Source organism: Daphnia magna, linkage group LG2, assembly GCF_020631705.1.
Source record: "Daphnia magna isolate NIES linkage group LG2, ASM2063170v1.1, whole genome shotgun sequence".
In the NCBI taxonomy this organism is placed as follows: Eukaryota; Metazoa; Arthropoda; class Branchiopoda; order Diplostraca; family Daphniidae; genus Daphnia; species Daphnia magna.
The window spans coordinates 8,313,229-8,334,486 of record NC_059183.1 but is presented as its reverse complement, the minus strand read 5'-3'; the positions used below and the strand labels follow the sequence as shown (position 1 = coordinate 8,334,486).

Here is a 21,258-nt window from a genome sequence, read left to right as displayed (position 1 = left end):
GAAATCGAACGCAAATCTTTTAAAAAGCCGTTGGGTGGGAATTGTGATTTCGACAAGACTTACAGACGACGCTGATGATTTTCGTCTCTGCGACACGCTGGGCAAGATCGGCCACAATGGCATGGCACGACACAGTTACGTTACGGCCCGTGGCGCGAACGGTGGTCGTCAAGTTAGAGGACGAAACCCATCCGCCGTCGGGCGACGTGGCAATGCGCGATCCATTTTCGCGCACTTCCCGCCCGTCCAGTACCCACGTGATTCGCGCCGCTGGATTACTGTTGGTCGTCGAACATTCAAGCGACACCGTATCGTTCACTTTGGCCTCACTGGGCCCCGTGACTGTCACCGTTTTTGGCCCGACTGTAGTTGCAAGGAGCGGAAGGTGGACAAAAATGGATCAATCCATAGAACCCCATTTTGTCAAGCAAACATTACAATGTGTAACAACAATAATAAATTGATTGGACGTCATCCATCATTCGTAGTGTTATGTCAACCCCCCCCCAGTAGCTTCGACCAAACTCTTTCAGAGAGTCTTTTCCACTACCGACGCAGTTGGAGAAGGCCTTCGTCGTGCGACGGAAGCACAGGGAAAACTATAACTAAATAAGAGAGGAACTGCTTTTCAAACGTTTGGGTGTCCGAATCCCAATCATCCGTGCGTAGTTTTTTCTTTTTCTTTTTTTGTATGTGTGTTTTTCATGTCAAAATAAAGAAGGAAAGAAGAAGAAAAGGGGGCGAGGGAATTAGGAAAACAATTCAATCTCCGGACCATCTTGTTCTCTTGCTGGTTCTCCCCACTCATTTCAAGGAAATTCCTTTAGGCAATGGCGACGTTGTCGTCGTCGTCTACGACATTGTTTTTGTTTGTCTCTCAATGCGCACGTACGAGTGACACAATAGAACACCGGGGATCAAAAAAAAAATAAAATAAAACAGAAAATAAAATGAAATCAAACAACAACGAAAACATTGCAACGGCCATGTCTTGTCGATCGTATCATACGAGAGAAGAAGAAAACAAAAACAAAAAAAAACAGAAAGGCAAAGAGAGAGAGAGAGAGAGAGACAGCGAAAATGAAGTTCTACGCAGGAAAGAAATAGTTTTCAATTGTTCTTTTCCTTTTGGAATGGTTCAACCCGCAAAGCGTTTCAAGGTGTTAAATGTGTGTCAGGCGAACGTACAACTTCTCTATGTATATAGTAGTATATAATACAATAGCCTCCATCAAAATGAAGAAGAAGAAGAAGAAGAAGAAGAAGAAGAAGAAGAGCGTGTCAATTCTGTGCTAGATCTGGCGAACGATGTTAAATGGACAGCGGATAGACTTACAGTGAACGGTGAGCGTGATCTCGGCTTTCATGGGCGTGGTGGTGAGCGCGTTGCTGGCCTCGCAGCGGAAGCGCGCGTTATTATCGCTCGCCTCGGCACGGAAAATGTGAACGTTTCGCGATTCACGACCTGTCGTTTCGTAAGCGTGATCAATCTTGACTTCATTCTTGTACCAGACAATTTGCGCTAGTGGATTGCCGCCGCGCGAAATGCACTCCAGTTTCACTTCCTGGCCCATGCGGACTGTTTCTCCTTCCGTGTAACCGATAATCTCCGGCGGTCCTGGTGGATCTATATTTGGCGGCGCGCAACAAAACAAATGGGAAACGTTATGCAATTCTTTATTCGTTCTGACACTAGAGGAAATAAAAGCGAATGTCTTACACTGAATGTTGAGAGCCACGCTGGCGCGTTTGGGCGCAATCAGGGCCGGATGACGGGCTTCACAAATGTAGTCGGCTTCATTGTCGTCCGGCTGGGCTCGAATAGTCAACTTGGATCGGGTGTCGAATCGACGAGGCAATTCAGCATCGGAGGTGGTGTTCTCTATCCGTTCTGAACAACATCATCAAAAACCAAGGGAGGCAAGGTTTTGTCATTGATATTATTTGACGTAATCGATAGCGTATCAAAGAGAGGGCCAGTTGTTTACACTCACCGGATTTAATTTCCACGTTGCGCTTGAACCAGACGATCTCAGCCGCCGGTTTGGCGTTACGCACCAAACACTGGAGCAACAATTCCTCCCCTTCCCTGGACATGATCCGCGATCCGGCCACATAGTCGACAATTTCCACGCTGGAAGGCGGAACTATCAAAACAAACCAAACACAAATGATTGCGTTAAATCTAATTTTAAGACATCATCTATTCCTCCTATCAATTGCGATTAGCGTTACATTAAATGCCTCGTTCGTTTTTGCACGTGCCATCAGGTCGACATTCAACGATTCCATAAGTTTCGGCAAAAAAAAAATTTTAAAATTTAATTTAAAAAATTTTTTTTTTTTTTTTTTTTGGGGGTTTTTTTTTTTTTTTCTTCCTTTTTTTTTTTTAAAAACCACGAAGGGGGGGGGAAAAACAACCGACCTGAACCAGATGTTGCCCAGTTGACGGACATGGATTTAATTTTCACTAATGGGATCCTGGTGGTCTACAATAAAAGCTAGCGGAAAGAAGAAAACTATAAAGGATCAAACGTTCGTCTACGATCATCTTCCGGCAGAGTCAAAAACAAAACAAAAAATAAAAGATGTTTGAAAATATTTATCGACACATATTTCTAAAGTCTAAATGACTTGAATAAGAATTGAAAATTGATTAAACTAGAATAAATTTTTTTTTTTATAATTTCTTTTTATCTTTTAGAGAGAAAAATGTACTTGGGTTCCGGAATACAAAATATTGCGAAAATCAAAAGGTAAAAGGACCCAATTCAAATGACATTGAATTCGTCTACGATGAAATTTTTTTTTATTATTTCCCTTCTAAATCTCTTCAACTCGTTAAAAGTTTTTTTTTTTTGTTTTTGTTAAGGAAATGTCTAGCGCAGCATATGAGAAGAGGAACGTCTTATGGAACTTTTCTCCTGACATCGTCCTAGTCCTATAAAGTCAGACGGAAAGAGCCGGAAGTCTCTTCAAAAACGCCTATTCAAATGATAATCTAGTGCCCGGATGGGACCGTAAGCGAATGCAAGCACAGCCCGAGTCTCTAACAAAAAAAAAAATCTCCTTGCGAATGAATCGAGACAATGACAAGACTTTTGATGCCTCGAAAGTAGAGGGATTTTCGGTTAGTTTTGCATTACGAGCGAGAAAGGAGTTGAGCAACGAACGAAAATTTGAATGATCCAGCGGGACACTAGTTCTTCTTGGCTCCTTCTTCCTTTCACCTCTTTTCTTTTTCTTTCTCTTCTTTTCATATGAAAAGAGCAACTCTCAGCCAGTGGAAGAGAACTCGAAACTAAAATCGAACGCTTTTAAAAATCTTTTCTCTGCCTGAACGGATGCCTTAAAAAATCAAAAATCAAAAATCATAGACATGTGAAGATGGCAATGCTACTCGAAATGGCATTGACTTTGCGAGCTCAAACGCAAAACCAACGAGTGTACTAGCGTGCGCAATCACACGAAGGCAAACTTTGTGAGCCATTAGAGTTGCTTCAGCCGTTTTGTTTGCCAACGAGCGATCCCGGGACGTCCCAAAAGTCCCGACTTTCACGTCACGCTATTAAAGTGCCATCAGTCGCGCAAACTTGTTCGGGTCGCCCTCTAAAATAACTAAGAATCAAAAGAAAGTTGTTTGCTGTTTTTCTCTTCTTTAAAGAACCCTCTTGTTTGGTTGTTGTTGTTGCTCACTAGTCTGTAAACGGAGCCGTTGGTTTCTCACTCCGCTCGTGATGGCAAACTTGGGTGTACCAATCGGTTTGGCTTTGCAGCGGACTTTAACAATACATCCTTGATTTATCACGTCATTTTCGTTGGTTCAGCACTCCGGCCGGCAAGTTGCCTGTGGGGGGGAGTCAGCAATCATCGACTTACTGAGTACGGTAAGCTGAGCGTCTGCCCGGATGGGCTTGGACAATCCCCGCGGTCCGACTTGACATTGGTACTCGGCGTCGTCCATCGAGCGTCGCGTTCTCGATCCGAATGTTGTGCTCGCCTTGTTCCTCGCTGCCCATGATCGTGTAGCGCGGAAAGGACGGGATCGTTCGTTCGAAACCTGCAATACACACAAAAAATCAAATAAGCATCGACTTCTCTTGAATGTTTTACAACACAATCCGCTACACTGAAGGCGGACAGTCAACGGTGTGCCGCCCTACTCCATTTTGAAAACGGCCAAAACCAACAGACGCACAGGTTGCTCGGCCAACATCGATCTTGGAGAGATAGAGCATGGACTTGTTAATAGCTGGAAGCGTTCAGAGAAATCCATTATTCACCGAGTCGAGTTGTTTGTCGTCGTCGAATTGCCGAGAACGAGTCAGACTTTGAGAGCGAGAGGGGGGGAGGGTAGGAAAAATCCAGGAAGCCATTAGATCAGTTGCCATGGCGACCGAGGGATGGGTGCTCAGATATGCACGGGAATAAACATGCTTTAAGAGTGCCCTTTTAAAAAATAAAAACAATCCCCCAGTGAGCAAATGACCTTTTCATTTAACTGATTGGTCTTGTTCCAGTAACAGGAAATCGTCGGCAAGCTTTTTATCTTTCCAAACTCAATCCACGCGTCCAACTTTGACAAAAAAACAACAAAAAACAGGCCGACGTCTTTGAGAAAATTGAGAGAAGACGAGCGAGAACCCAGTCAAGGGTGTAAATGAACGTCGTTTTACTTTCTTTTCATTTCTCTCTTTCTCTCTCGCTCTTAACCGTTTTTAACAAGCAGGCCTCAAACAGCAGCCACCTGGACCGTGTCTTCCGTGTCCCCCCCTTCTCCCCTTTTTTGTTGAACCAAAAAGAAAATAAAGAAGGAAGAAAGCGACATAAAAAGCTCTCAAAAAAATAAATAAATAATAATAATGAAAAAGAAATATATAGGAAAGCCATAGCAGCAGCCCTTGCATTTTGTGTGTGTGTGTTAAATTAGCTTGTCTTGTGTCACGCTCGACCCCGGTTCACGCTAGAATGAAGGCGCTCCAGCACGTTCCTCTTTCTCTTTTCTTCACTGACTTGTCTTCCATTCGAAAATGAAAGAAAGAAACAGGGGAGGGGGAAGAAAAAACGAGGAGAATATCTACATTATCGTAGGCTCGCAACAACAAATAATAGTGAATTGAAATTGGGAGAACGAGAGAAAGTCACGAATGATCGACGACAACCGCGGGCAGCTGGGGAGTACAAGCAAGAAAAAATGCGCGCGACAGAGGTAAATGGAATGAAATTCAATTCAACTTTGTGGAGACATTCTTTAAAAAAATAAGAAACGCCGTGTTCTTGTGGCTGCCGGTATTTTTATTTCGTGTTATTTTGCCTTCAAGTCCCGCGTGTTTGCACGGCCATGCGGTAAGGGAATAAAAACGACGGGGTGAAAATAGTTGAAATATCCCCGTTTTTTTTTTTCAATATTATTTGGAAGGTATTTTTCTATCTGTTTTTTTTTATGGGGGGAAGGGGGGCATCGTTCAAGACGACATTTTCAGGCTTCCCTTAACAACAAGAAGGGACATTTTCTTTAATTTTCTTTTTTCCCTTCAAAAAGGGATTGAATGCCATTGGAAGAAATATCGGCAGTAGCGGGCGCCGTGCACGTCGGCTTCCTGCAAATCGGCATTCATGCGTGACATCAACTATCGTCGTTACGCTTTTTCAATTTTATTTTCACGTTCTTTTTTTTTTCAATCTCTTTTGGTTGTCGCTTCCTTTGTTACACACACACACACACATCGCAAAGTCTTCAATTCCTTAAACTACTTGACAATGTCTTATCGCGCAACACTGTCTTTCATTTTCAATGTTGTGTTGCTTGTTTTTCTCGTTGAATCATCATTTTCGCCCTCTATTTAAGAAAAAAAAGGGGGAATAATAATAAAAGAAAATTGCCAAATCTATTCAAGCTCTCAGTTTTTAATGTAAACAGTCTAGGCACTTTGTTTGAAGGGCAGGAAAAGAGGGACGGACTCGTTTGGGATCAGAGCGACGCGCTATAGACTTGATTAAATCAAATAAATAAAACGTTGCCAAAATCCCCGGGAAAATTCAAATAGAACCAGCACATGAAAAGGCGACAACTCTTTGACGCAAAAGAGAGTGTTAATTCGGCAAAAAAAAATAAATCCCTTCTTTTTTCTTCTTCACCCTTTTCATCCGCAGTCCGTGCGCGTGAAATTTGTTTCTGTGACCCTTTTTCTTTTCTCGTTGGCTTTTGACTGACGTTCTGATAAACATTTGAGAAAATGAGATGCTGTGCTGTGCAATGCGTCCTGCTGGGCCGTCATTCTTTTTTTTTTGCCGGACAAAAGGATCCTATAGTAGGTTGGGCACATGTACATAATACCCATCCCGCATACTCTTTCCTGCCAGGGCAACAACGCAGCCCTTTTGATCTCGAATTCGGCCAGCCTCGAAATTCGGCAGCAACAATAACAACAGAGCGCACACAGCAAATCTCTGCCATTCTCTCCTTTGGCCTTAAACTCGACTGGAAAATCTTGGCGGCCTTATTATTCCACCTCTCCATCTCCCATTTTTATTCGTTTGTTGTTGTTTGTTGACGGGGGATATTCGAACTGATGGAATACACCCGCCAAGTTGGATAAACAGTGAACCCAACTAGTACAGTGGGAGACTTTTGTACGGGTGTGTTCCGAAACTTTGGCCGGTGTATGGTTTATGGGATCGCCTCGATATTACGTGTGCATTTGCAGACATAAATTACGGTGAAAACTTGTAGCCAAACGCAGCTGCAAGTCTACGGCGAGTCGAGGATTACGACATTGGCCTTAGGTGAGCGGTGCACACAGACAGCAACCAGGAGAAATAGCTGAATCGATGAACGACCCTCTGGAGAAACGGTGAGGGATAATGGCGAGTAAGACTCGACGATCCCGTTTCAAACTCAGGTGGGAGAGAGAAAGAGATGGGAATAGGAAAAAAAACAACAAGGGATTCAAAGCTAACGATGGGGGGAATGAGAAACAAAAAATGGTAAACGTGACAAAGAGGATTGCAGCAGTTCGAAACCCACCTGGGGTTTGTAAATAACGCCCACTTCGTGCAATACGATCATATAGCGTCTATTGCGCCATTCTCTTGTTTGCTCGCGCAAGTACATAAAAGTCTAAACGCATATATAGTTGCAGGCCGATGTAGTCTATATTTACAGGTTCGCAGTTTCTTGCCGTGGCTGATGAGAATGAACTCGGCCCGTACGACGAAGCGATTCGTCAGCAAAACAAATAGAAAGTATAGACTAGCACGCCAAAAAAGAGGAAGAAGAAGCTAAGAAACAAGACACAAAAACAAAAAAAAGTCTTTCATTTGTTGACATTGAGAACGTCTCGTTTTCCCTTTCTCTATCTATACATACACACAGCACGCATACGCATATAGTATGTACACTGACGTATAGGAAAAGAAGGAGAGTAAGAATGATGGAAGGCTTCTTTTGTTTTAACACCGTCTTCCTTTTTCCCAGCCATAAAACAAAAGAAAAAAACAAAAAACTATAAGTAAAGAGACACGAGCCCCATGGCTCATCTCATTTACAGACAAGTCGGCGCGGGTTACCGAACTCATTGGCAAACGGTCGGAAATTGTCGATGCTCTGTTAAACAGGAAAAAAAAGGAAAAATGTAACCAATAGAACACGAGACGGGGCTTTCAAGATTCCCAGCCCGTGTTCATGACTTCACGACATACGCAGTTCTTCTGGGGTCTTCACAAAACAATCGCTACATATCAATGCAAACAAAACTGAAACTCGTACAAAAGAAAAGTCGAACGCCGTTCTCATCATCTCATCGACAAGCCGATCACGATCGACTCATTAAGAAAGGGACCTCCTCCATTTCTTTCTCCTATTCTTTTGTCTGTCGAATGTGTTTTACGACTGACCGCGTCTACATCCCTCCTTTCTAACCGACCCTAGTCGTGTTGCCGCTCCTCCCCCGTCATCACCATCAGAGTGAGAAAAGAGAAAAAGAGCAAAAAGGTCAACAAGATCCCACCGGTTTTCATCTTTTAGTTTTTTTGTTTTTTCCCTCCCTTTTAGGAAGAAGCATATCCTATTGTATTGCCAAATAGATTCAAAAATAATACGGAAAAAGGAATCATTCTAGTCTATTGAATATCAAAATCGATGATCATCAAGACACAATGAATTTTCGGGCTCTTACTCTTTAATGAAGCCTCTGCAAAGACTCTCTTCCATGTTGGTAAGTCAATCGCTCGTTAATGACAAGACAAGTCGTGCACACACACCACACGGACCGAATCGCTTTGGTTTTCTGCTAATGGCTAAAAATGGAAAGAGAGGTGGATGGAAGCACAGCTGCGCTTCAAACAAAAAAAGACCTCCCCCTTTGAAGCATCTTCCAGCTACATGTTTGAGATGGCACCAGAAGAGAAGCGGGAACAAGAAAAATAATACAACTACCCCGCACACACAAGAGTCTCACATTACCCGACGCATACAGAACCCCCCCCCACACGCTGGAAGATGCTGCTGCCTTTTTCGACTTCTTATTTTCTATATTTTGTTTTTATGGCCCAATCTTCTATTACATTCCATGAGATCTCTTTCTTTGTTCTTTCCAAACAGTACATGTACGCTATTTTATTCCAGCAGTTGTTCGCCTTGTGCCCCGTGGCTGGAAAAAGAGACAGACAGCTTTCATCTTTTCGTGCAACCGCGTTTTTTTGACAGTCCCCAGACTGCATTATCGAGTTCAAGTTTGATTGCGTGTCTATGTTACTCTCTCTCTCTGTGTCTATTCTAACCCTTTTTTTTTTTTGTCTACTTTCAACTATCAAAAGATTCCGCATCATCATCAACTATTTTCCTTTTTTCTTCCTTTTTTTAAATTTTGAAATGATATCCAGTCGACCAGTCCAACGTTGGCCAAATGACGGGAATCAAATAAAAAATGAAAGAAAACGGGAGGGTGAAATTTAAAATAAAAAAAAGGCAGCGAGATCAATTCGGGAGCAATCTAATCCACGCACGGCAGAGGTTCTTGAAAAGGCGCATCTAATTGAATTAGAGTCTCGAAGCGTCGAGTGAAAAGGGGGAAGAGAGAAAACAAGAAGGAACAAAAAGAAAAGAAAAAAGGGCAATAGCCCCCAACAACTCGTGACGTTACATATCGGTAAGAGAAAGAAGCCGCCGTTGCACTTCCAGCCAAGGAGAACAGAACAAAACGAAAAAAGAAATAACGGAGGTAATAGGAAATCAGCGACTAATTTGATTACACCAGCGCCAGTTTGATGTGATGATGGGGGGGGGATGGGTTCGTTTCGGAAGAAAAGTCCAGCAAAGGAAAGAAAAAAAAAAGAAAATTCGGTTCCAGGGCCGATACGACGGGCGATGCGCTGCCTCACGTTAGCATCAAGTTATGTATATCTATATGATGTTGCCCTGTTCAGACGCTTCCCCGAGAACAAACGAAGACTGTATACCATCATAAATATCGGGACCGAAAAAAAAAAGGGGGAGAAAAGAATCCCAGTACACGGACAAAATAAGGCAGAATAACTTTTTGTTTTCAGATACGAGTTTCAAAACAAAACAAAAAGAAAGGCTTGGAGAGCGCGATAAGCGGGCCGAGAAATGAGACTCTTGATCGCGCCATTCACTGGGATTCTTCTCCACAGGAACAACAATAATAATAATACCAAAAACGTAGATAGAAAACAAAAGAAGAAAGACAAGACAAAAGGAAAAAAAAAAACAACTTTCCTTTTTTTCTTCTTTCCAAAATAGATGAAGACAAGTTTCTTATTATTATTCGGTGAGCCCAGAGACCGGTGCACATGTTCCTTCGCATTCAGTTAAGAAGAAGACAATGTCTACGACTATGTACTGTATGTGTGTGTGTGTGATTGCGCGTCATGTTGTTGATGCTATTGGACCTATCCACTTTGTAGTTTCACTTCAAATATATTTCCCCTTTTTTATTATTATTATCGTTACGCCTATTTTTGTTTACAAGGAGAATCTCCATCGCCAACCTTCTTTTTCTTTTCTTTTGGCTTGGTGGGGAGCAAAGCCTCCCACGCTGTCGATTACGTAAGGAGGCGGAATTACATTAAGAAGATAGCATTTTAAAAAAAAAAAAAAAAAATTCATAGACGACAAAAGGCGTAAGAAAATCTCTTTTCTCCTCCTCGCAGTTTGTCTTGGGTTAACGCCCAATTCGTATTCAAATCAAAATAGCCAAAAAAAAAAAAAAAAAACATAACACATTCAGTAAGAGATTGTAACGTACAAGATGACCACGTTAGACAGACATCTTGGTCCGATCGCTTCACAGTAAAAATACAAAATATATGTGTATAAATCTCTCTTTTAAAAAAACAAATAGACGAGGGAGGACAAAGTGTTTTGAAACGATTTCGAGGAGGGAAATTTGAAGAGGGGAAACAAAACAAAAAAAAATAGAAAAAAGAGTTGGCAATGTCTTTGTTGCAGGCCAATGTGCGGGGGGTGATGTGTGGTCCGTCTATCCGTTGGCTGTGAAACGGACGAGCCCGTCTCAGGACGCACGATCCTATAGCGTCAAATATATAACCTAGCAGTCCGTCGTAAAAATCAGTCAACAACACACTCTTCCACGTCTCTCTCCCCCCTATTGTAGTTTATACTTTTATTTTATTCTTTTTGTTGGCTATTGCGCGCGAGCCGTTCTATAGTCCTGCATTTATTTTATTTCCCTTCTTCTTCTTCTTCTTCTTTCTGTGTGTTCCAATGTTTACGACAGAGCCGCGACACGAGATAAGCTCGCACCGGTGAGTAGACATGAACACAAGAGCCACGACAGACAAGACTTTCTTTCGTATTTCTTTTTGCTATCGGCCGTACCTCTGAAAAAAAAACATGGATGGTCACAAAGCCTTTCCCACCACCACCTTTTTTTTCACTCAGCTTCTTCTTTTTTTTTTTTTATCTCAAAGATAGAAAATTCGTTTTCTTCTTCTTCTTAAGAGCTGATGAAGATCGTGTCTGTACGCGACGTCCTTCATTTGCCCATGTGTCCAGCTCCACCTTTTCTTTTTTTTTAGCTGGAAAAAAAGCCACTCGACCACCAGCAGAAAGAGAAAAAGAACTTGGAAGAACGGCGGACGTTTGAAATGATAACAATTCCGCTAATGGTAAAAGAGAAAGAAAAGCTGGGCGCCACCCAGGTAAAAATTCAATGAACCAGGATGAGGAATGATTGACATTTAGATAGCCGAACCCAACGCCATTGCATACGCGTTAGGGCGTTTCTTCTTTTTTTCTTCTTCTTTCCCTTCAAACTGTTAAAAGTTATACGTTTTTTTTCTCTTCGTGATCTTATTCTCATAGAACTGAAAGAAGGTAATTGCATCATCCCGACAGCGACACCTGAGTTAACACGGGGCGAGGCGGTGGAAGAAAGCAGAGTTCTTTTGGCTGTTGTTGTTCAAACCAAACGAAAAGGGGAAACGAAAGGCTTTTTAAAAAAAATGCAAAGGTACAGCCAGTTGTAGACGATGTTATCGATCACCTCTTTGAGGTATAATGCATTTCGAAGGGAGTGGGAGCGGGGAAATACAAAAAAAAAAACAAACAGGAAGGGGAGAGAAGTGAACAACTTTGAATGATGATGGCCAATGGTCGAATGGATATTTTGACACATCATCGACGTATCAAGAGTTTGCCGTTGGCTTGGCAACTGCTACTCACAAACTCTGGCCGAACACTTGCCCAACTTTCCGTAGAGTTCGCAATGAGAAACCATTTGTCATGAGCCCAACCTCAATTCTGTTTCCTCCGTGCTCTTCGTCTGCCAAAAAAGAAACGCTCGACAATTCCATCGTGCCCATCGCACTTTTGCGTCCAATCTCAAACTCCCACTCGGAGCTTGTTAGTCTTGGCCTTCAACGAAAATTCAATACTTTTACAGCCAGTCCATTTAGCAGATCAAACAGATATTGCACATGACGACAGATCACACACACACAATTTCGCTATCAAAACTCTCTACTCTACCCCACCATTTTCGATCCTATTTCGTTTTCAATTTGCCCGCCTCTAATATTTTTTTTTTTTGCAAATCACGATTGACTAGTAGTTTTGTTTTAATTTATTTTAGTGCTGGTACTAAGAAATCTACTGCCATTAAGCTATATTCCAATTAAAGCCCCAATCTTCTTTTTATTCAAATGAATGGATCAGGGCCCATCAGACTATGCAGTGTGGCCGGATTGATGGCGACTGCGATTATTACAAAGTCTATTTTTAAGGGACAAAAAAGAAAAGAAAAGGCCAGCAAAGAAGTTCTTGCCACTAGAAAACGGGGAGAGATTAAAAGAGTATCGAACGATGCAGAGGCGTAGGGGATGGGTACGTCCGTAGCAACGTCACGAAGATGGATTAGTCGAGATAGGACTCGATCCAACACCGATCCATACGAAAGGAGTGAAATCCCCTCGTCTTTCTTTAGTATTTTTTCAAGTAAAGTATATGTGTGTGTGTGTGTGTGTGTGTGTGAGAAAAGTCCTCCTTGCTGGACCAGCGTGATTACTTAGACCCAAGAAAGAAAGAAAGAAAAAAAAAGACTTGCCGAGAGCGAATCCATCTTTGGTCCACTGAGCACGGCCTTGCTGGTTACCGACTTTGCAACGTAGGACGGCCATCTGGCCCTCACGGACGCTAGTGTTCTGCGGCCGCTCGGTAAAGTATTGCTGCTGTTGCTGTCCGTCGCCTGTAAAAGAAACAAAAGACGGATTATTCAACGAGGATGAAACAACAACAACAAAAAATAGGCGCAAAAACGACCATAAACTAAAAGGAGGTCTATGAGACTGGCTGCTAGAACTAGCGTACAATCTTCGCTCCTCTCCTTCCCTTTTTATTTAGTTATTTTTTTCGTTGTTCGTAAGAAGTATTTATATATATATATATGTAAGCTTTCTCTCTAGCATTCCCGCGTTGCCGTGATGAATGGCGGGCGGGATAACTCTGCCGTCTCGCTCTGTGTTTTTCTGCGTTTCCCCGTCGTGACTGCATGATCGGAGAATAGAAGCATCAACATGAATCTTGATAAGGAGAATGACGAGTATAGAAGGCGGAAGAAAAGCCCAACCACCCACCAAAAGAAAGGGGGAAAAAAACAAAAAACAATAAGCCACTCCATCATTTTTTTATATATATATTTGTTCTTGAATAGAGCTCCACCTACTTATTTATGCATCTACTTTAGGGAAACGGTTGGCCAACCGTGAATCGCTGTCGTCATTTCCCACAAAGATATATTTTATAAGACGATAGAAAATTTTGCTTTTCTCCCCTTTTTCCGGCCACGTTTTTTTGTTTTTGTTTTTATTTTATTTTTATTTCACATGTGCCACTGAACGTTGAGTGACATTGCAGTCGAACGACGACGACGACTTTAAATTCCCCCCTTTTTTTCTTTCTTCTTCTACCACAATAATAAAAAAAAAAATACATATATATAGAAAGGAACCAATTTCATCAAAATGGCCGGCAGCAAGTAGTGTACAACAGTAGTTGTATAACTAGCATAAAAAAACAGTAAAAAGATATTATATATAGTACGGGAGGATACTCAATCAAAACAGATCCGACTCCATGTCTCTCTAGCCGCTAACCCTTGGACAAATTGGATACCATTTCTCATTTCGAGTCCCAGTTTTTATTTGATGTTGATTCCAGAGGATTGTTGTTGCTGGGCCAAAGTGGGGATTCCCCCCCATCTTTATCAAAATGATTGCCTTAGTTATTCGTCTCCACTATCGATATTCACATCATTTTCAATTGATGAATGAAATTCGTGTTGATGGCAGGGATCTACAATGAATTAACTTTGAACATTTTGAAGGGAAAAAAAAAAAAAATGGAGAGAATTAGAGAAAGAAGAATCTCCCCACCAGTTAAGTAAATGGCTGGAAAAGGGTTCGGCGATCCGTGAGTGATGCCTTTCTCCTCACGCATTCACTTAATGCATGCATAACGAGCCGTAGGACAACGATGGGGGGGAAAAGAAAGGAAAAAAAAACATGGAGCGCGGGGTGAGGCAAAATGGTATCACTGGCTCTTGTTAGTTCAGCCACGTTGGCGGCCATATACACGACGTCTAGCGTCTCTCTTTTTTTCTCTGACGTCCTCTCTCTCAACTATTGCATTTCCTTCTTTTCTTTTGGCGCGAATCAATATCCTCTTGCGTCGGCTGTCACTGACTTTGGTCATTGGCTCTTTTTTCTCTTCTGGTTAGGTAGACGACGACATTCGTCGTCGCTCCGAGGAATTGAAATCGATACACACACACGCAAGCACAAGCATATAGTGGACTCAAGTTTTGTTTTCTTCCCCGTCCACTACTATGGCGATGTTTGTATTGCATCAAACGAGAGGAAAACATAAGGGAGGTCATCACGCGCATGGTGCGCGCGCGCGCGCACGCCAAAAAACCAAGCCAGTCGATTAAGAAATCAAAAGCAATTGGAGAGACCAAAGATGATGGGTAGGCAATTGAACTGTGAGGTCATGACGACGTTCTTTAGGATGGGAAGGGAAAAAAAAAAATAATAATAATAACAAGACGAGCAATCCATACGCAATGGACCATTCAAAAACGATCCATTGAGCTGATACGTTTCCTTTTTTTTCTTTCTTCCCTTTTCAATTCGAGCAGGATGTAGCATGGATATTGATTTCATCTGCTAACCTTTTTCTCTTATCCTACGCACACGTATTACTTTTTCATGAAAGAAAAAAAAAATGAAAGAAAAAGTCCTGGACATATGAGGAGCACAAACTGTGCGAGAGCTGCTGCGGCCAGTGATTTTCAATCCGGCGCGATAAGAGGTCGGTTGGATTCTTCAATAAATGGAGCGGACGAGGCAAACCCAAAGTTTATTGGGGAAAAGAAAAGAAAAAAAGATGTGAGGTAGTGCAAAGACGAGTATGTTTTCTTTTTCTTTTCTCTCGACACGCGGCACATACTGTATATACATAGATATCCCGTGTTATCCAAACACGAACTGCTGGTGCAGCTTTAACAAGAAAACAGAAAGAGGAAAGTTGTTACATCAGAGAGAGGGATGAACCTTTTTCGCCTTTTCAGCACACACCATTTTCTTGCCGTGTCATACAAAACTTTTACTCGAATTAATAACCGCATGATGTAGTACAACTTGTTTTTATTTTTTTATGGCAGCGTACAGTACGTAGGTTAGACGCACTATTTCGTAATCAAATGTGAAACAATAATAGGAACCCACTTGCGCAGCCCCCAAGTTGCTGATGTCGTTCGTGTCTTTTCTTAAAGACACGAAGCTCGACACACAGGGAAAACAGGCATCTCATTAGTAATGCGAGACGACCGTCATGTAGACTGCAATAGTTATGGGCGAATGTGGGGAAGCCGACCAATTAGTACATTGTAGAAACCAAGCGCACCGTATCAACGCAAAAACGTCACATATCAAATGAGAAATTCAGCAACACGGAAACAACAAAACAAAGCGAAAATAAAAAATCTTGTTTTTGGCGCAAAAAAAAATGGTTTAAAAAAAAATAAGGAGAGGGGGTTTATTTGTAAAGCACCAAAGTCCGGTGCAATATCAATAAATGTGTAATTCACATCTCTCTTTTTTTGGGGGGGAGGGGCCGTGCGTGTTGTATGGAAAAATAATATCGACACATAAAAAGCGGGAGGAAGGTTTTAGCAGTGGATCGTAGAATAAACAGCTCGCCTCATCATTCATCTCTTAGCTCGTCATCATAGACGTTTCGTATAGACATATCCAATTTTTTTTTTTTTTTTTGGCTTGCGCCCCAAGTCTGATTTAGGCTATTTCTCGGCGATGCCCGTTAAAAAGAGAAGCGAGAGAAAAAAAAAAATAATAAAATAAAAAGGACGTGCTTTTCTTTTTGGAATGACTCTATCTTGGCTGGGGCCAACAGCACTGAAAACGGCAGAGGAAGCTGATTGTAGGATGATCCGTGCCCGTGTGTCCCGCACTCACATTGAATCAAGCCACTCGCATGCAATCACCCACGGCCGTATGCCCAGTTTGGCGAGAGAAGACCCTTCATCATCGTCTTGCAAGTCACGCAAACTATGCAAAATGATACGAGAAAAAAACCGCTAGATGCGTTAATGACTGCCCTCCCCGTCTATCAAAAGGAAACAAGTTCAATGACTATCCTCGTACAATTACTGTAATCACAGTCGGGCGAATGGAAATCGTATGAAAATTTAGGAGAGAGTGAAATTCCTTTTAAAAAAATATAAAATAAACGGGCAGTCGGACAGATGGGGAAAAGAATTCCGACAAGTTTCACGTTAGCCAACTTGCCAAAGGCAAAGCACAGAGACGTTCGTCACACGCCATTCAACACGTCATGCACAGGTGAACGGTTAAACACCATCATATGCCTCTTGTATGTGTCATAGACATCCGCATTGGAGAAGCCAAGATGTTCTTCCGCATGTTTTAACATTTTTTTTAAAGCTTAGTTGATTGACCTCTGCTAACAAAACAGTGAACAACAAATCTCGTGTCAATTTCAATTGAAATCATCCCCGACTATCCTTTTAAGCGTGAACGCGTGTGACACTTCTGGATGAAGAAAATAGGGATAGAATAACAAACAAAAAAATGAGTTTCTTGATCGACAGCTGACCTCATCCATCATCGAAACAAACAAAAAAATGTGGCCTAACTTTTCTGGTTCAAGGTTCTTACTTTCGATGCTTGTCAAATTAACGGACCAACTACGTTACGATGGGCTACCACACACTACTTTTTCGCTCTCTTGTATAATCTGCCTCCGCACAAAACACCGAGACGCTATCCATCAACATGGACTGACGTCGTCTCGCCAGTTCTTCCTTTTAATACGAACACCACAGGGGGGGAAGTAAGAAAGAAAGAAAAAATAAATTTACGGATTGAAACAAGAAAGAACAAAAAAAAACGTGTACACAAGTTACAATGAAGAGTTGCCACTGTGCTAGTGGCGATGAAGTAATAAACTCAGCAGGATGTGTGTATACATGTATGTCTATTAGAATATAGGAAGGGGAGATTCCATGCAGCGGCAGCCGTGATCATCATCAAGCAGTTGTTTTAGCCGCGGTTAATGGCACGCCAAAGATAATGAGGCAAGAGAAGGGAAGAGAATAATAAGAAAGAGAGAAAAAAAAAAAACTAAACAATCAGAGAGGAAGAAAGGCCCCCAAAAAAAACGCGTAACGAGGAGGATGAAGAGTTTTTCTTTTTTTCATTTTTCAAAATTAACCAGCCGCTTTTTTTTTTTTCCCGCGGTTGATTAAAAGCTCGAGCCACAACCGTTACGACTCGGGTTGAACGTGCGTGAACACCAAAGATCTCTTCGTTTTCGTCCAAATCTTTTCTTTTAATTCTTCATTCGACGTCTTTTAAGTGCCTTCAAATCGACAACGATTTGACGACACATGAACCCCCACCCCTCAAAACATTAAAAAAAAATAATAATCGGGGGATCCATTTTCTTAAGACTATCGTACAAGTTCGGGGCTCTTCCGGCAGTCCCGCTAGCACAACCCGAAAATTGAGATAGGAGAGCAGACGATATTACACATAACAGAGATGGGGGGGGGTTATGATTGGCAATCAACAGCTACCGTGATTGTTACACACAAGAAAGAAAAAAAAAATGATAACAGTCACGATCTTATTTTTATAGTGCCCCCCCCCTCGAAAAAAAAAAATCATTTCTTTTTGTTGTTGCAGGAAATAAGATAAGAAAAGTTGTGAAGCTATGAAACAAAACAAACATTTGTGTGTGTGTTGTTCATTTCTTTTTTTGCTGTTGCGACTGTTAACCGGTAGTCGACCACGAGAGTCCGCGCACGTCTACATACGTGCGTAATTAACCCCCACAACAACATGCCCAGGAGCCGGAGCAACACAGTTACAAGAAGAAAAAAAAAGAAAATTCTATGTAAGATGAAAAGAATTCAACATCAAAAAAGAATATATTTATTTCTTCTCGACTCAGGAAAATGTTTTTTTTTTTCATATGCCCTGTGGAAAACCTTTTTTTTTTAAATTTCCAGAGAATAAAAGAAGGTCGTGACTTTGAAAAAGGAAGAGGAGCATTGCTCAGATAATTTGGCCCAGGTATATACGCTCATTTACCTTTGGTCGCCCCTAGAAGAAGTCCGTGGCGTGTGCGTGTTAGCCACCAAACGCATGTTTCAAACTCGTGTTTCTTTCTGGATGCCATCTCTTTTCTAGCTTTAGATACATACGAAATAAGGTAACAACAACACCCAGAAGCCATTTTTGTTTTTCCTTTCTGACCTCTCGTACGAAGAGATGATTCAAAAAAAAAAAAAAAAAGAGTAGACGCAATTACGAAAAGCCTCTGACTGTTGTGTCTCGCGAGCTGTGGCTTCAGGGCAACTCCTCCTCTTCCATGAGAAAACGATTCATTATTACCGTAATCATTGCTGCTCTCTATCTGCCCTCTTCCAGCCGAGAGAAAAGAAATATTATCGAGGAAGCCAACAAACAATCCAATTCACGTGAAGGGGGGATTGCGTCTTTGCTTTCAGATTCTTTTCGATGAGATTACGGGAAAAAAAAAAAAACAACCCCGCAATTCTTGTTTCTATCTCGGTTTCATTTTGCTCCGTCAGTCAGAGTCAGCATTGAATTGAAAACGATTAACTGATTTAACAGTTAAAGCGGATGAAAATAAGAACAGAAGAAGTCCAAGATGTGGGGCCACCTGTTACACAGACACTGAGAACGGGCGGCTACGTTCCTTTTTATCTTTAAAGCGAGTGTGTAAATGGATCGCTCGCTTCTCGCCATCATGTTAAGTCTGGCACATCCTCTGTGGAAAAGAGCAACTGACTCGTCTCATTTGAACCGACATCTTTTCTTCTTCTTCTTCTTCTTCTTCTTCTTCTTTTTCTCAAGAGAAAAAAACAAAAACACGGGCGGTCTGTGTGTCGGGACTGGTGAACGCACGTGCGTAACTGCCAGCATACACCCACATATGCGAGACGTGAAAGCAAAGAGGTCAAAGAAGAGACACCCTAAATTCATTTGGCAGCTGTCGGTGACGATGAAACATACTGGCTGTTTTTTTTTTGTTTTTTTGAACTGACAACGGAAACGCAGTGTCTATTCGGTTTCGATTAACATTTCAAAAAAAATGAACAGAACAAAATCTTTTTTTAAAAAAAGGGGGGAAGGGACTTTTTTTTCTTTTTCTTATTATTCGTGGCTAATGAGTCCACCATGGTGGCGGAGTTAGTGTTGGATTTTAGATGATGGGAAATCATCTCGTATGTGTGTAGAGGATATACTTTTTCTTTCGTTCTCCTCATCTCGCCTTCTCTCCTGTCTTCATCCGTCTTCTTTCCCACGGTTCGAGCCGAGGGTGAGCTTGAAATTTGATGAGTTGCCTTTTTCTTTTTGAATGCCACGATAGTCCTACTGCATGTACGTGGTGTGCGCGTAGAAAGACAACACGGTACGACTATCTGGCGCACACACACACATATCCATGCATCCCGCATGCAGCTGTGCGTCCCTGCTGCTTTGGCTACCAACCGTCAGCGCAAGAAACAAGTCCCGGTCTTCAACAAACCCCCCTCGAAATAAAAAACACGCACACACATCTCCTCTTTCATTTTTGGCCGTCGTATTAGAGACTCGACATATGCTGGCCATTTGCAGAGCCTAAAGAATAAACGTTTCTGCCTATACCAATAACTGGATGAAGACATTTTTGGGCATCGTTTTGGCGTTCCAGTCGCGCCTCTCTCATCTTTGTTTACGACTGGGCAATCATCCCACCAAAGGACGGACCGTACTTTTTTTTTTTGTTGTCGTTGTCTTTTGAAATACGGATGGGGGGGATATTAGAAATAAAATGTAAGGCCTTATTTTCCCAATCGTTTGGCACCAACGCTTTTCCTCACAGCTTTTTCTCAAGTCTTTAGCCCTTAAGGAGGGAATTGCTTTGTGGACAGTTTCTGATCTGCCGTCCGTTTTCAAGTCAAAAAGAAAAAAAAAAAAAGAGTGTGAGAAGTGTAAAGTGTGATATTCGTGAGTTGTTGCTCACGTCATTTAAGCGAGCGGCGTGAGTTTTGGAAAGTCACGGCTCGACGGTTTTATTGGAACCTTTTCACGAGGGGCGTCAAGGGTTATTTTTTATTTTCTTCTTCTTCTTCTTACCGTCCACACATTTGGAAATTTCGAAAATTCCTTTTTTTTTTTTTTTTTTTGGTTAATTTTCGGGAAACTTTACGACTTTGGGTAAGCAAAACTCATGATCGCAGCATTCTACCTCTTTTTTTTTTTAAGCTAAACTGATGTCGAGGCCAGTCATAAAAAATAAAAACATTGAACTAAAAGATCACAAAAGTTGACAAAAAAAACTTTTTCTTTTAGATTTAACGACGCTGGAAATAGCAAAAGAAGCCACAAAAAAAAAAGGGATATTTAATAAAATGCATGCGACATTAAGTCGATAGGGAAGAGGGAAATTGGAAGAAGACGAGCAAAAAAAAAAAAAAAAAGAGAGCATATCCGGTGGTTTGCAACAACACACAGCTGGTTTGAATCACCGGAGGATGACGGACGACCGCAAAAGGCCAACGGGTCCACTAAGAGGATGAGGAGGGGGGCCAACAGGTTGCGACCAGACATTGGAAGAGGAAAAGTTCAAGTGTCAACCACTTTCTGCCTTCCGCAATCAAGAGAAATGAGGATGAAGAGAGAGGGGGGAACAAAAATTACAAGTTGATCTTTGGTGGGACATTTTCTCTCGTTTTTTGAAGAAAGAAAAAAAAATATAAAGACACTGTACAATCGTGGAGGAATGACCCTCTTCTCGTTTGACTGTCTCAACTTTCTTTTTCCAACCGTTTGTCTTTTAATGGTAGCAAATAAAAAGAGCGAACATGTGCACCCAATATGGCGCACCCCAAGTAGTTTCTATAGCAACAAGTGGGACCGTTTCATCAATGGGGAAGCTGCCGGACAAGTTTGAGGGGAAAAAATTAAAATACGATAACATTAATGCGGCACTCTCGCCTTCAAGTTTCATATGGCCGAGCAGAACAAACCGGAACTCATTAAGCCATCACTTGTTTTTCAATTTTCGTGAAAAGGGAATTCGCTAAAAAGGAGGTAAAAACATTCAGAAATGATGGTAATGAATCGTACGCTAGCCAAAGTGTCAAAGAATTACACGAACCCACC

The 21,258-nt window shown here is 41.8% G+C and overlaps 1 protein-coding gene across 1 annotated transcript in view; it reads right to left on the bottom strand.

Annotated features, from left to right (window-relative positions):
* Positions 1-21,258, bottom strand: part of LOC116915605 (nephrin) — a 40,948-nt gene that overhangs the window by 6,823 nt on the left and 12,867 nt on the right. Inside the window, 7 exon segments of the mRNA XM_045168968.1 lie at positions 64-363; positions 1,337-1,627; positions 1,721-1,891; positions 1,995-2,147; positions 3,880-3,961; positions 3,963-4,060; positions 12,588-12,728. Of these exon segments, the coding sequence (XP_045024903.1) occupies positions 64-363; positions 1,337-1,627; positions 1,721-1,891; positions 1,995-2,147; positions 3,880-3,961; positions 3,963-4,060; positions 12,588-12,728 (1,236 nt within the window).